The 16,901-nt window shown below is 46.1% G+C and overlaps 1 protein-coding gene across 1 annotated transcript in view; it reads right to left on the bottom strand.

Moving 5' to 3' along the window:
- LOC122453241 (stimulated by retinoic acid gene 6 protein-like) overlaps positions 1-2,435 on the bottom strand; it is a 40,149-nt gene extending 37,714 nt beyond the window's left edge. Inside the window, exon 1 of the mRNA XM_043487156.1 lies at positions 2,188-2,435. Coding sequence (XP_043343091.1) covers positions 2,188-2,207 — 20 coding nt within the window. The 5' untranslated portion in view covers positions 2,208-2,435. The remainder of the gene's footprint in view (positions 1-2,187) is intronic.
- Between the last annotated feature and the right edge of the window lie 14,466 nt (positions 2,436-16,901).

Below are 16,901 nucleotides of genomic sequence, written 5' to 3' on the forward strand. Positions count from 1 at the left end.
CCTAATAACTTCTTATAGCTGACTCCTCACCCTAATATCCTTTTTTGTCTTTAGCTGAAGATGGTATTTAGGGTGACAACTTCAGTCATTTGGGAGAGTTAGCGTCTCCCAATGTATGTCACCTATGTCTCCCATGTATTCAGGAGGTATACACGGGCATGCGTGCTAAGTTGCTCCGACTGTGCCCAACTCTGTGCGACTCTATGGACTCTAGCCTGCTGGGCTGCTCTGTCCATGGGATTCTCCAGGCAGGAATACTAGAGTGGGTTACCATGCCCTCCTCCAGGGGATCTTCCTGACCCAGTAATCAGACTTGTGCCTTTTACATCTCCTGCATCGGTTGGCAGGTTCTTTACCGCTAGCACCACCTGGGGAGCCCATACAGAAGGCATACATGTTATTAAACTTTTGTTTATCTCCTGTTAATCTTTTTTTTATTATAGGAATATCTTGGCCAAGAACCTAGAATAATAGAGGAAGTATTATTTTTTCCTTCCCTACAATAACATCTTGCAACAATCTAAACAGAGACTCCCCTGACACCAGGAAGCGATGGTTCTACTTTTTGAGTAGTCTTTTTAGTTTTAGAATCATTTAAGATAAAATGTTTAAGTTTAAATGTTTGAGTGAGAATTCTTAATTCATGACATCTAGCTAGACGTGACTTTACAGCTCTCAAATGCCTTCATATTCTTTTCTCATATGATCTTCACAAAGCTGTGGGTTAGGGCAGGGGTTAATAGGTGAGGAAACTGATTAATAGATGAGGAAACTGAGGCTTTAAGATCTACTAGAAACTACAGAGCCAGGTTCCAAACCCAGATCCTCTGAGCTCTTCCCATTCTAGTCTGTACCTTCAAAACAAAGACAAACTGAAATCTGTTCACTGACACAAGAACCTATCTGTGGGTCTTTGCTCAGTGCCAGCTGCCAGATTACATAAACCAGGCCTTCTTCCCGGTCCCATGAATCACCAATAGCAAAGAAGACATCACCAGGTTTCTCAAAAAACTAAAAACAGACTACCATATGACCTAGCAATTCCACTTTTGGGTGTATATCTGAAAACAACAAAAACACTCATTTGAAAAGATACGTGCACCACAATGTTCGTAGTAGTGTTATTCACAATAGCCAAGATATGGAAGCAGCTCAAGCGTCCATCAACAGATGAATGGATAAAGAAGATCCCCTTTCAGCCATAAAAAGGACAACATGTTTGCCATTTGCAACCATATGGATGGACTTGGAAGTCATGCTAAGTGAACTAAGTCAGAGAGAGAAAGACAAATATCAAATGATATCACATATACGTAGAATCTAAAAAGTATAACAAACTAGTGAATATAACAACAGCAACAAAAAAACACAGATACAGAGAACAAATTAGTGGTGACCAGTGGTGAGAGGGAGGGCTTCACAGGTGGCACTAGTCATAAAGAACCTGTCTGCCAATAAAGGAGACGTAAAAGATGTGGCTTTGATCCCTGGGTGAAGAAGGTCCCCTGGAGAAGGGCATGGCAACCCACTCTGGTAATCTTGCCTAGAGAATCTCACGGACAGAGGAGCCTGGCTGGCTGTGGTCCATAGGGTTGCAAAGAGTCGGACATGACTAAAACGACTTGATGCCTGCATGCATGCAGTGGCGAGAAGGAAGGGGAGAGGGGCAAAACAGGGGTAGGAAATGAAGAGGTACAAACTATCATGCATAAAATAAACTACAAGGATATATTGTACAATATAGGGAATATAGCTAATATACAATTAGCTCAGACAGTAAAGCATCTGCCTGCAATGCAGGAGACCTGGGTTCAATTCCTGGCTTGGGAAGACCCCCCCAGAGAAGGAAATGGCAACCCACTTCAATACTCTTGCCTAGAAAAGCCCATGGACGGAGAAGCCTGGTAGGCTACAGTCCATGGGGTCACAAAGAATCAGATACGACTGAGTGACTTCACTTTCATATGGAATATAGCCTATATTCTATAACTATACCTAGAGTATAACCTTTAAAAATTATGAATCACTATATTGTGCAACTGTAACTAATGTTGTACATCAACTATACTTCAACTAAAGTGCTTCTTTTAATTAAAAAATTACTTTTTTAATTAAAAAAGAAGACAGTTGCCAGGAACATGCTGTTGTCCAGCATGCCGTGTCTCAAGCTGAGCCCTGATAACTCACCTTGCATTTGGGGGAAGCATCTTGGTGGAAAAGCACTGCTTGCCACCCTGGTGAGCAATCTGCTTCTCTGAATTGTTCTCTGGGCTTCTCTGGCCTCCGGTTGAGTGCTTCTGATATTCTGATGGTCTGCCCAGATTCTGTCACATCATCCAAAAACCCTCAGAGAAAAACAAACATCCAGTCAAATATTTACCCGAGAAATGACAGCATGTGGTGGTGGCCTTCTTGTTTGGGAACACTATGGGCTATTCTTTGGCTCTTCCACCCTTCATGTGCTTTCTCACTCAAAATCAGGAACTGCCCTCCCAGTTCCTCTTTCTGAGACTTCTGCAATCTCTCTCAGTCCCTGCTGGCTGTGGGCACTGGCTCCTTGAGATACTGAAGCTTTGTTCAGCAGTTGAGGCCTCTTTGGCTAGCTGTAAAAATTATTACAGGCAATAAAGTAGGATTCTGCCTACTCGGCCCCAAGGCAATAAACTAGGAAATGCGGACCACTGCCCTCAAGATTCTCTCTGGAAACAAGACCCTTTGCTGGGAGGAGGGGCCAGAGACAAATTCAAAACAGAACCCTACTCCCGTAGCAGAACCAGGGCTAGCTCTCCACCAGGAATTCCTACTCCCTTGCCATAAAGTGAAGCTGCTGCTGGCAAGGACCTGCCCAACCAGGGGGCATATTTCCCAGCCCACGCCAGCGTCTAGAACAAACATGGGACCAAAGCAGCCAATGGAATGTGAGCAGAAGTGATGTGTGTTACTTCTGGGCTAAGACAGTTAAGAAGCAAGTGTGTTTTTCTACCCTCTCCTTCCCCACCTGCTGCTTTAGGATTCAAAGGCCTGACAGGAATGGAGGGAAGGAGCCTAGGTCCCGGAATCACCATGTAGAGGAAACTGTCCTCTATGCCAGGGGTCCCCAGTGCCTGAGTCACAGACCAGTACTGGGCCACAGTCGGTTAGGACCCGGGCCACACAGCAGGAGGTGAGCAACAGGCAAGCAAGCAAAGCTTCATCTGCACCTACAGGCGCTCCCCATCACCCGCATCACTGCCTGAGCTCCACCTCCTGTCAGCTCAGCAGTGGCATCTGATTCTCACACCAGTGCAAACCCTACTGTGAACTGGACATGTGAGGGATCCAGGTGTGCACTCCTTGTGAGACCTGAATACCGAGTGATCTGAGGTGGAGCTGAGGTGGTGATGCTGGCACGGGGGAGCGGCTGCAAATGCAGATTATCATTAGACAGGCTTGACCGCACAGAGACCATAATAAATCAGTTGCTTGCAGACTCATATCAAAACCTATCAGACAGTGGCAAGTGACAAGCTGCAACTGGTGGCAGGCTTTAAGTCAGAATCCGACTTATTTTAGTCTGTGCATGGCCCACTATTTTATTTACCACTTTATTTTTTATTTTTTTATTTTTATTTACCACTTTATTTTATTTACCACTCCCATCCATGCCTCTTTCCTGCACTGAACACTTGCCTCAGTCACAGTTTTGGTAAGCCTGCAAGCTAACCCTAGCCAAAATGAGTAAAAAAAAAAAAAAAAACGTTGCTAGAGAGCTTGGGGAAAGATCCAATGATGAGATGGCAGAAGCCTCTAAGATTGAAGATTGCAAACAAAAAGAAAATTGCATTCAATAGAAAATACCAAGGGTCCAACTTAAATTATGGGTTTGTTGCAACAGGTGATTCATATTATCCAACCCTGCTTTGTATACTATGTGGTGACTGGCTACACAACAAAGCCCTGAAGCCTTCAAAACTACTTCTCCACATGGAGACCAAGCACCCTGCATTAAAAGAAAAGACTTTGGAGTCTTTTAAAAGGAAAAAAACCCCACAAACATGAAGAACAGAAATAATTATCGAAGGCCATCACTTCGCCCAATGTGTCTGCACCGAGAGCATCATTCTTAGTGGCTAACTGCATTGGTAAAGCTAAGAAGCACTTTACTCTTGGTAAAGAGTTGATCATGCCTGCTGCCAAGGACATTTATCATGAACTTTTAGGAGAGGCCGCAGTCAAAATGGTGGCACATGTTCGTCTTTTATAACTGGCACCATAACTAGATGAATTGATGAAACAGCAGGGGATGTTGAGGCTCAATTGTTAGAAAGGATTCATGAGTCACTGTGGCATGCAATGCTGACATTGATGAGTCTACCAATGTTGACATCAAGGCAACAGTGCTTGTTTTGAGAGTGTGCTTGAGGATATACTATGTGCACTTCTGTTGCCAACCAACAGCTGCAGAACTATTCAAGCCTTTGAATGATTCAGTTCAGTTCAGTTCAGTCGCTCAGTCGTGTCTGACTCTTTGCAACACCATGGACTGCAGCATGCCAGGCCTCCCTGTCCATCACCAACTCCCAGAGTTTACTCAGACTCATGTCCATTCAGTCGGTGATGCCATCCAACCATCTCATCCTCTGTCGTGTCCTTCTCCTCCTGCCTTCAATCTTTCCCAGCATCAGGGTCTTTTCCAGTGAGTCAGTCCTTCATATCAGGTGGCCAAAGTATTGGAGTTTCAGCTTTAGCATAAGTTCTTCCTGTGAATATTCAGGACTGATTTCCTTTAGGATGGCCTGGTTGGATTTCCTTGCAGTCCAAGGGACTCTCAAGAGTCTTCTCCAACACCACAGTTCAAAAGCATCAATTCTTTGGCACTCAGCTTTCTTTATAGTCCAACTCTCACATCTATACATGACCACTGGAAAAACCATAGCCTTGACTAGAGGCACCTTTGTTGGCAAAGTAATGTCTCTGCTTTTTAATATGCTGTCTAGGTTGGTCATAACTTTCCTTCCAAGGAGTAAGCGCCTTTTAATTTCATGGCTGCAGTCACCATCCGCAGTGATTTTGGAGCCCAGAAAAATAGTCAGCCACTGTTTCCACTGTCTCCCCATCTATTTCCCATGAGGTGATGGGACCAGATGCCATGATCTTAGTTTTCTGAATATTAAGCTTTAAATCAACTTTTTCACTCTCTTTCACTTTTATCAAGAGGCTCTTTAGTTCCTCTTCACTTTCTTCCATAAGGGTGGTGTCATCTGCATATCTGAGGTTATTGATATTTCTCCCAGCAATCTTCATTCCAGCTTGTCCTTCTTCAAGCCCAGAGTTTCTCATGATGTACTCTGCATACAAGTTAAATAAGCAGGGTGACAATATACAGCCTTGACGCACTCCTTTTCCTATTTGTAACCAATCTGTTGTTCCATGTCCAGTTCTAACTGTTGCTTCCTGACCTGCACACAGGTTTCTCAAGAGGCAAGTCAAGTGGTCTGGTATTCCCACCTCTTTCAGAATTTTCCAGTTTGTGGTGATCCATAGTCAAAGGCTTTGGCATAGTCAATAAAGCATAAGTAGATGTTTTTCTGGAACTCTTCTGCTTTTTCGATGATGCAGTAGAAGTTGGCAATTTGATCTCTGGTTCCTCTGCCTTCTCTAAAACCAGCTTGAACATCTGGAAGTTCACGGTTCATGTACTATTGAAGCCTGGCTCAGAGAATTTTGAGCATTACTTGAATGATTACATATCAGGAAAGATGAATTGGTCATTTTGTGTTGGTATATACATAGATGAAGTGGCTGCCATGACTGGATGACTTTCTGGTTTCACTACTCAGGTCAAAGAATTCCCTTCTGAATATGAATCAATGCACTATGTCATCCATAGAGAAATACTGGCTAGCTGAAAAACAGTCACCTGAATTTAACAATGTTTTGCAGGATGTGAATAAAATTATCAACTGCATTAGAGTACATGCCCTTAACTCAAGTCCCTTCGTGCAGATCTGTGAGGAGATGGATGCAGAGCATCCATTTGAACCCAAAGCATCTCAGCTTAAAAGAGAAGACTTATACACAGAGATGAGATGGCTTTCTAAAGGTAGGTTGCTGGCCAGTTTTTGAGTTATGAGAGCAGTTCTAGAGATTTCTTTTAAAAAAACAGTCACCATTGGCAGCATATTTCAGTGACACAGAATGAGTCGATAAACCTGTTCAACCTGTTCAAGGAACTCAGTCCATCCTCTCAGGAGAGAACAACTGTGTTCAGTTGGCAGACAAAGTAGTTACATTCAAAGTCAAACTGGAATTACGGGGGTGATGAGTGAACATCAGGATTTTTGACATGTTTCAAACATGAGCAGAGATTTCAAAAGAGACTGAGCCAGGGTCTTCTTTCTCCAAGCATGACCACCTATCTCAACTTTCAAAAGAATTTGAACATTACTTCTCAACCACAAAAGACCCCCAAACTGGGAAGGAATGGATCCGGGACTCATTTGTGAATAAGCCAGCTGAATCGACATGCTAAAAGAAGATCAACTGCTTGAGATGGCAAACGACAGTGGCCTCTTAACTGTTTGAGGCAACTTCAAATCTCCATATATTCTGGATTAAAGTCGAGAAGGAATGTCCTGAGATTACTACAAAAGCACTGGGGAGCCTGCTTCCATTTTCAACACCTCATCTTTGTGAAGCAGGCTTTTCTGCAGTGACAGCAATGAAAATGAGATTATGGAGTAGTCTGGACATAAGTAACACACTTCGGGTGTCACTGTCTCCCATCACCCCCAGATAGGACCATATAGTTGCAGGAAAACTAGCTCAGGGCTCCCACCAATTCTGCATTATGATCAGTTGTATAATTATTTCATTATATATCACAAAGTAATAATAAAAATAAAGTGCACAATAAATGTAATGGGTCTGAAACACCCCAAAACCATCCCCTTCCCACAGTCCATGGAAAAATCGTCTCCCATGAAACCAGTCCCTGATACAAAAAAGGCTGGGGACCTGCTGCTCTACACCTGTCCATGAGCAAGAAATAAGGGTCTATTGTAATAAATCAATCGAGTGCTGGCCTATTTGTTATAGCAGCTAGTGTTGCCCTAGCTAACACAGCACAGAATGTGGAGGACTTGTAAACATCATGTGGTCCAAGTTCTTGATTTTAAGGATAAGAAGACATGGGCTTAAGGAAGGGAAGTACAGTAACAGGACTGGCCAAGCCTCAGAAAGTCTGCTATGCCCACAGGGCGGTGCCAAGGGCGTGAGCTTTCATGCTGGTGCTGTGAGATTCTGTGCCCCAGAGCGCTGCTCGCTGGACTGAGGCTGAGCCCCTGGCCCAAGAACAGCCAGTCATAAATCACGTCAATCTGTCACCTATGACGGACATTCTGTCCAGCAGGTCATCACTCTCAGGAGTCTGATCTTGAGACACAAAACAAGAGCCTAGCACTGGTCAGTGGGACCAAGAACCAAACGACACCCAGAGAGATGCAGGAAGCTAAGGCGTGACCAAGTTCTGATCACGGCAGATCATGACTCTTGCTCCTAAGAAGTATTAAGATCTCTCAGCATGGCCTATAGATTTTAAATGGCCACTCTGTTTCCATGACGATCTTCCAGAGCCAAATGGGAACTAGACCCGAGGTATCCTTGCTGTCCACTCATCGCATCCATTGGCTCCCAGGCCAGTTAATGGCACCTTCACACTCTTATCACCCCCAAATTGTGTCTCCTCCCCTTCTCTCACCTCACTCATTCTGCCTCCTGGGGGCTCTTATCCACCCCTTTACTGTTGTCAGAGGGCTCAGTCCTCTTTTCCCTTCTGCCCGCTTGGAGATCCACTTGAGTTGCCTTGAAATAAAGGGGTTTCCACTTACTCCCCTGCAGGAGGTGGGGCCCAAGCAGGGAAGATGATGGAAACTGAAGCTCTCTTGGGCAAGGTTCCTTCCCTTCCTGCCAAGTGGTCCCTCTTTATCGTGTCTCTCTCCTCTCTGGCCTTTTCTTTAACCTTTCTTCTCTCCGGCTTAGTCCCCTTTGCTTCTTAGGGTTTCTTGGGGCTCTCTTGGGGCTCCAATTCCCCACCATCCTGATTCTAGTCCATGGGATCCTTTCAACCTCTATCCCTGGCTCGTTCCCCAGACCTGCTAAGAGAAAAGCTCTTCTCCCGTTTATCTTGCGTTCAGTGGATCACAGCCAGCCTACGCCTTCCTGTCTTTGGCTCAGTCCTCTACCCCTCGTATCAGTTTCCTAGGGCCCCCCACAACAAAAATCCAAAACCCAGAACTCTCATTTTCTCACAGTTCCAGAAGGTGGAAATCCAAGATCAGAGTTTCCGCAGGGGCGCTTTCTCCGGAGGCCTCTCCTTGGCTTGCAGAGAGCTGCCCTCTCACCTGTCCTCACCTGGCCTTTCCTCTGCACCTGCATCCCAGCATCTCTACGTCTTAGCTCCTTTTCTTAAGGGGACGCCAGTCAGATTGCATCAGGCCCACCTCTTAAATGTCCCGACTCCCAGTAAAGTCACATTCTAGAAAGCTGGGTGCTAGGGCTTCAATATCTGAATTTGGGGCAGGGGGACAATTCAGTCCATAAACAGCCCTGGTCTAATCAGTCCTGATGGAGAAGAAGGGGGTCCTGGAAGCACTGAATAGGCACGATAACTGACGATTCAGACCACCTGTGTTTACCCACTTGACCCCTCTACTCATGCCTAGAATGACACCTCCTACCTCTGCTTATCACCATTGCTTGTTCATCAAGTCCTACCTTAAGCATGAGCTTCCCAGGTGGCTCAGTGGTAAAGAATCTGCCTTCAGTGCAGGAGATGTGAGTTTGATCCCTGGGCCGGGAAGATCTTCTGGAGAAGGAAACGGCAACCCACTCCAATATTCTTGCCTGGAGAATTCCATGGACAGAGGAGCCTGGTGGATTACCTCAAATGTAATATCTGGCATAATATTCTGATGACTGTGGCATAATCTTGTTTCTCTTGGCTTGGTCGATGTCTCTTTTATGGCTTGTATTTATGTCTTCTTTATTTGTCCATTTAGTACACATTCATGGAGAAGCAGCCTGGGGCAGTGGTTCAGAGTGTGGACTTTGAGGACAACTCAACAATTTACCAGCCGTAATTTTGGCCACATTACGTTGTGATCCCTTCTGATCCCCAGTGTTATCTGAGACAAGCTGCACCTACTCTATGACAGATGAGGTTGAAGGACTAACATAAAATGCTCAGGAGGGTGGCTGACACGCAACAAGCCCTCAGTGAGCATGAGTGATCAGAGGGCGTGCCAGACTGGGAGGTGGACACACGGTCATGTCCAAGATCTCTGATCCCCAATTAGATCCCAGTGGCCTGGAAGCTACCACCTGATCCAATTCAACATGACATCTGGGATACAGGGGAGGCCTCATAAATGCTCATTTCCTGAAAGTCGGTCATTTGTAGTGATGCGGATGGAACTAGAGTCTGTAATACAGAGTGAAATAAGTCAGGAAGAGAAAAGTATCACACATTAATACTCACATGTGGAGTCCAGAAAGATGGTACAGACGGACCTATTTGCAGGGCAGAAATAGAGACATCAAAAGGGACATGCAGACATGGGGGGAAGGGGGGGCGTGGGACGAATTAGGAGAGTCGCAGTGGCATATATACACTCCACGTATGAACCAGAGAACTAGCTGGGAGCTGCCGTAAATTAGCCCAGGGGGCTCAGCTCGGGGTTCTGTGATGACCTGCAGGGGTGGGGGAGGGCGGGGAGGGGGTATGTGTATTCACGCAGCTGATTCGCTTTGTTTCGCAGCAGAAACTAACACAACAGCATAAAGCAATTGTGTGCCTGTCACGTCGCTTCAGTCGTGTCCAACTCTGTGTGATCCCACGAACTGTAGCCCGCCAGGCTCCTCTGTCCATGGGATTCTCCAGGCAAGAGTATCGGAGTGGGTTTGCCACGCCCTCCTCCCAGGGATCTTCCTGACCGAGGGATCAAATCAGTGTCTCTTGTATCTCCTGCATTGGCTGGCGGGTTCCTTACCACTAGCACCACATGCTAACATACTTCTCTTTATCAAATTTATATGAGGATATATTTTCCAAAGATAATGGCTCTTCCCGACCCAGGGATCAAACCTCTTGTCTTTTATGTCTCCTGCAGCTGGGTTCTTTACCACTAGCGCCACCTGGGAAGCCCTGTAAAGCAATTACACTCCAATTAAAAAAAAAAAATTTGAAAGGGGAATCCCTTCGTTAGAAAATCCAATAAATAAATAAATGCTTGTTCTCAAAATTTTAAATGATAAGAGAAAAATAAAAAGACAGAAATACAAGGATCAGTAAAATGTAACTCTCTTACTGGACAGCCTGGAAACAAAGAAACCCTGTAAATGTGTTTGCTCGGAAACCAGGCCCTCTTTCCCAGAAGCAGCAGTCCTTAGCACATCCATGCATACCATTCAGAGAAGGGAATCGCAAACCTCTCTATCAGGCACACGCAGATGCAGTCTCTTCTGGGAGTGCCACCTGCTAGGTGCTTCCTGGCTCCGTTGCCCAGGCTTCAGATGGATGTTTTACATTCTGGGATTCGCATGGTGGTATCCCTCACAATCTATAACTGCTCTCTCCACAGCATCAAGGAAGAGTCATTACTGAATTGCCACCAGCTGCCCTGGGGAGTTGGGAATGCAACCACAATTATGTGGGAGGAAAGCTTCAGCACAATTTCATCTGCAGTGAGAAGGACCCATTTCTAAGCAACCACCATGCTCCAGGCATGGCCGCTTTGAACCTGGAGATAACCCTGTGTGATTTATATTTCATTCCCCCACCCCCATACGTTCTCATTTTAGAGTTGAATCTAAATGGAGAACTTAACAAATATCTGTGGAACATTTCAACATTTGATTTACCTCTACCATTCTAACCTCTGCAAGACTTTGGAAGATTGCTTCTTTAAAAAGGGAAAATTATTTATTTGGCTGCACGGGTCTCAGTGGTGACACATGGGACCTTTGATGTTCAGCTGAGGCATGTGGCATCTTTCAGTTGCGGCACGTGGGATCTGGTTCCCAGAGTTGGGATAGAATCCAGGTCCCTGCATTGGGAGCATGGGGTCTTAGCCACGGGACCATCAGTGAAGTCCCAGAACACTGTTTACTCTATTCAATGTACACAAAGTTCTTTTTGAAACTTTGGAGCATTTGAGTACTTTTGATGAGTTCATCCAGGTTATTGACAAAAAACATTGAATAGAAGAGAGCCCTTCCACTACAGACCTCTTTCCTGGAGGCATGTTTAACAGTGCTGCAGTCGGCAGAACGTGAGGAAAGAAACGACCCACTGCACCAAAACCCAGGGGAGGAAGACACGCTCTGCTTGAGGCCTGTGTCTTGGAGGGTCCAGAGTTCTGGAGACACAGCAGAAGGAAACTCAGCGGTGCATCACAAAGGCCATGCTCATTTCCAGAGCGCTGGAAGGTTCTCCCCGGACAGCGTTTATTTATAAACATATGACTTAATTATTTACTTTAAAAACAAAGAATCTAAAGATATCTGGAAGACCTAGTGCAATTTCTTCCTCAAGCAATATCAATGGCTTTATGGAACAGGTATGACCCTTGACTAGGGACAATATTTCTCAAAACTTCGGAAAAGAATGAAACTCTCTTATGCTCTGGTCCTATCCCTTTTCTGTCACAAGCTAAACCTGGCTCCCCCTGCTGGCAGAAAAGAGACAAACTCCTTGGCTGAGCTAAATCTAGTGACCTTTGTGACCTGGCTGTAATTTATATTCCCAGACTAGACTCAACTCTGGAAAAGTCCACAGGACAGGACTGATCTCTCCAGTGCCACCCTCTCCCTCTCCCTCGCCGCCCTTACCCATCTATCCACGTTACGGAATTTACAAGGTAACCTATGTACTAGGAAGTATGGTGGTCCCGGACGGCAGATGCCCTGGAGATGCACTCTGCCCTCCTCCCAGGCCGGCCAAGATCCCGGCCTAAGGAAAGGGTGCTCCCTGGGGAGGGTTTCGGCACTTTGCTGGTGATCACAGGTGGAGGGCAGACAAAGCGGGAAGCGACCGCTGCAGCAGGAGGCAGGCTGGACAAGCCGCCGGGGTGGGACCTCCCAGGCACAGAGAGGAGCAGCAGATCAGACCCCAGGGCGGGGGGCTTATTCTCATCGGAGGCCAACCATGCACTGGGAAGGGGACCTGGCCTGGAACACCCACCCGAAAGACGCTGTGACTTTGAGCAAGTCCTTTCCTACCCTGGGTTGCAGTCACCCTCTCTGTAAAGTGAGGATATTAGAGGTGGTCTCTAAAGACCCTTGTTTCCTACCTGACCCAGCTCAGGAGTCACCTCTGTGACACTTTGTCTGATCAACTCACTGACCCTACTGCTTCAGGCAGACTCGCATATCAGAGCACTTGGTGATCATCTGCATTTATTTCTGCTCTCTCCTCCAAACCAAAGGCACCTTATCCCAGTATTCTGGCTCATTTGAATTTATTGCTGCTGCTGCTGCTAAGTCGCTTCAGTCGTGTCTGACTCTGTGCGGCCCCACAGACGGCGGCCCACCAGGCTCCCCCGGCCCTGGGATTCTCCAGGCAAGAACACTGGAGCGGGTGGCCATTTCCTTCTCCAATGTGTGAAAGTGAGAAGTGAAAGTGAAGCCGCTCAGTCGTGTCCTACTCTTAGCAGCCCCATGGACTGCAGCCCACCAGGCTCCTCCGTCCATGGGATTCTCCAGGCAAGAGTACTGGAGTGGGCTGCCACTGCCTTCTCCACATTTGAATTATTCAGTCAGTTCAGTCACTCAGTCGTGTCTGACTCTTTGAGACCCCATGAATCGCAGCACGCCAGACCTCCCTGTCCATCACCAACTCCCAGAGTTTACTCAAACTCATGCCCATCGAGTTGGTGATGCCATCCAGCCATCTCATCCTGTCGCCCCCTTCTCCTCCTGCCCCTAATCCCTCCCAGCATCAGGGTCTTTTCCAATGAGTCAACTCTTCTCATGAGGTGGACAAAGTATTGCAGGTTCAGCTTCAGCATCAGTCCTTCCAATGAACACCCAGGACTGATCTCCTTTAGGATGGACTGGTTGGATGTCCTTGCAGTCCAAGGGACTCTCAAGAGTCTTCTCCAACACCACAGTTCAAAAGCATCAATTTTTCGGTGCTCAGCTTTCTTCACAGTCCAACTCTCACATCCATACATGATTATTGGAAAAACCATAGCCTTGACCTTTGTTGGCCAAGTAATGTCTCTGCTTTTTAATATACTGTCTAGGTTGGTCATAACTTTCCTTCCAACGAGTAAGCATCTTTTAATTTCATGGCTGCAGTCACCATCCGCAGTGATTTTGGAGCCCCAAAAAATTAAGTCAGCCACTGTTTCCACTGTCTCCCCATCTATTTCCCATGAAGTGATAAGACCGGATGCCATGATCTTAGTTTTCTGAATGTTGAGCTTTAAGCCAACTTTTTCACTCTCCTCTTTCACTTTCATCAAGAGGCTTTTTAGTTCCTCTTCACTTTCTGCCATAAGGGTGGTGTCATCTTCATATCTGAGGTTATTGATATTTCTCCCAGCAATCTTGATTCCAGCTTGTGCTTCCTCCAGCCCAGCATTTCTCATGATGTACTCTGCATATAAGTTGAATAAGCAGGGTGACAATATACAGCCTTGATGTATTCCTTTTCCTATTTGGAACCAGTCTGCTGTTCCATGTCCAGTTCTAACTGTTGCTTCCTGACCTGCATACAGGTTTCTCAAGAGGCAGGTTGGGTGGTCTGGTATTCCCATCTCTTTCAGAATTTTCCACAGTTTATTGTGATCCACACAGTCGAAAGCTTTGGCGTAGTCAATAAAGCAGAAATAGATGTTTTTCTGGAACTCTCTTGCTTTCTTGATGTTCCAGCGGATATTGGCAATTTGATCTCTGGTTCTTTTCTAAAACCAGCTTGAACATCTGGAAGTTCTCGGTTTTAGGTAATACTATATACTGAACTAATGAATGAGGAACCTTTCTAGGTCTGTAATCCCTGAATTGTCCACAAGGTGGCAATCTGCACAGGTGGCTGCTATACAAACCTTGCATGTTGGCTGAAGCCCTGGGAGATGTTGAAAACAGCCTGGAAGGACTCTCCTGAAGGACTCACCTCTGACTGCTCAGCAGGTGTGTGCGGTGCGCTCCCTCCACCGTAAAGCGTCCATCTCAGCCAGCCACGCAGGCCTGAGCCACAGCGGCCGAGCCCAGGTTTCACGTTTCCCGGCTTCTCACCCGGCTGGGCAAGGCTGGTGCCCCGGCTGACACTGCCCTCCCCAGCCTCCTCCCTCAGCAGCCGCAGCCCTCCTCCACCCCACTCAGCTCTGTGAGCGGCGTGAGCTCTCTTCTGCTCCCGGCTCTGCCTTGCTCTCTCTGATCCTCACGCCTTCAGACACACCGGGCCTTCTCTTCCCTGTCCTACCAGGCGGCACCTGCTGGTTCTTCAAGACCCAGATGGGCGCTGGTGAGGGTGTGGACAAAAGGAAACCCTTATGCACTGCTGGTGAGACAGTGACTTGGTGCAGCCACTGTGGAAAACAACATGGAGTTTTCTCAAAAAACTAGAACTACACTAGGACCCAGCAATTCCACTCCTGGGAATATATCAAAACCCCCCAAAGCACTAATTCAAACAGATACAGCCACCCCAATATTCACAGAAGCACTGTTTACAGTTGCCAAGGCAAGGAAGCAACTTGTGTCCATCAACAGATAAATGGATAAGGAAGAAGTAGTATAAAGATGTGTGCGTGTAGATAGTATATAGTATATAGAAGTACATATATTTATATATATAGGCTTCCCAGGTGGCACTAGCGGTAAAGAACCTGCCTGCCAACGCAGGAGACAAGAGCCTCAGGTTCCATCCCTGGGTTGGGAAGATTCCCTGGAGGAGGGCATGGCAATCCATTCCAGTATTCTGGCCTGGAGAATCCCATGGACAGAGGAGTCTGGCGGGCTACAGTCCATAGGGTTGCAAAGAGTCGGACATGACTGAAATGATTTGGCACACATGCACACATATACATACATGTGTGTGTGCGTGTGTGTGATAGAATATTATGCAGCCATTAAAAGGACAAAATTCTGCCATTTGAAACAACATGGATGAACTTGGAGAGCATTGTGCTAAGTGAAATAAGTCAGGCATAGAAAGACAAATACCGTATGATATCACTTATATGTGGAATCTGAAAATTACAACAAATTAGTGGATATAACAAAAAAGAAGCAGACAGATATAGAAAACAAACTAGTGGTTATAGTGGGGAGAAGGAAGGGAGCAGGGGCAATACAGAGAGGGAGACAGAGATACAAACTATTAGGTATAAAATAAGCTCCAAAGATATATTGTACAGCACAGTGAATATGGCCAACATTTTGTAATCATTGTAAACAGAGTGTGACCTTTAAAAATTGTGTATATATTTTAAAAAGACCCAGTTCACAAAGCACCTTTTCCAGAAAGCCTCCTTGATTCCTTTCCCCCCCAAGTTTGTTTCTGTAGCAGCATTTTTCACACTGAAATTGCTTCCTCTCTGCCTGCCTTCTTAAGCACTGGCTTGCTCATCTATCCCCCAGCCCCTCTGCGTCCTGCATAGGCCTGGAGGGCAGGGCTGGGTCCTCTGAGAGCTTGCTGCATAAACAATGAAGCAATGAATCTATGAATTAGGGATGTGCTGTAGCGAGATGAATAGAGAAACTCCTTCCCAACAGGGGATTCATTTAAGAGAAAAACCTTATTTTTCTGTTGACCCTGGTTCAGGAAGGGACCAAGTGCTCCTTAGCACAATAAAGGCACATTATTACTTTGAAAGGAGCAGGGCCAAAGGCTTGTTAAAAGAAGCCAACACTTCCCTAATGTGAGACTAGGCTGTGTCATCTTCTAAAAACGAATTTTTTTTTTTAGTCTCCCTTTGGCAAGGTGACTTCTCTTTCAATTATTTATAAGGAAACCGAGGGAGCCGGTTTACTCTCCTGGCAGAAAAGGAAAGTTCCAGGGGCTTCCTACCTCGAAGAATAGCACTTATTCTGTGTTCACAGAACTGATGCTGGGGTTCTTCTGCCAGTTGCCAAGTGCACCTAGTTGTTCAGGACCTGCAGAAGTAACCACAGGCGGGTTCACTGTGATTGGAACATGGGCCCTGACGGCCACAAGCCCCCACTTGGACTGGGCAACAGTGGACCACTCTAGTAAGTGATCACAGGTTCTTCTGGAAGGGCTCAGATTTATAGAATTTCTACAGAATCCTTCAAGAGGGCATGGCCTCCTCTTCCAACTAGCGGCTCCACATCTAGATGAAATCTGAATCTGGATAAGAGACCATGGCTTTCTTCTACAGTGATTCAAATTGGCTTTTGAACACAAGATCCACAGTTTTTCCTATTGTAATAGAGTGAGTCACCTTTTAGTAGGATTCCTAGAGACAATGAGGCTTAGGGGGTGAAGGCATGAAAAGCCACTAATAAAGCCTGGTCAACAAGTCCTTCCTTCCATCCAGTGTCTTCATGTGGCCACACAACGAACTCCAGCAATCAAGACTCTCTTGGGTCTCTTGTTTGGCACCCCTGCCAGGACTGGGCCATGGATATGGTGCAGAGTCTGACTCTGAGTAAGTGCAGGGCCACAGGAATAACAGAATAGCTGACGGAAAGAACCTGTTCCACTGCATCTTTCCAACACGCATACCCCCACTAAGCCTCAGATACATTGATACGTGCTCTAGGACATCAAAGCATTATTTGTAGTAACAAAAGTACTGAAAACAACGGGTTAAAAAACTTCAGTTTTCTGCGTTTAACACTCTGCAAAGTTGAAAAGCCCAAGGACAATCCAAAATGTATCACCATCTGATTAC

Source organism: Cervus canadensis, chromosome 14 (genome assembly GCF_019320065.1).
Source record: "Cervus canadensis isolate Bull #8, Minnesota chromosome 14, ASM1932006v1, whole genome shotgun sequence".
Taxonomy (NCBI): Eukaryota; Metazoa; Chordata; class Mammalia; order Artiodactyla; family Cervidae; genus Cervus; species Cervus canadensis.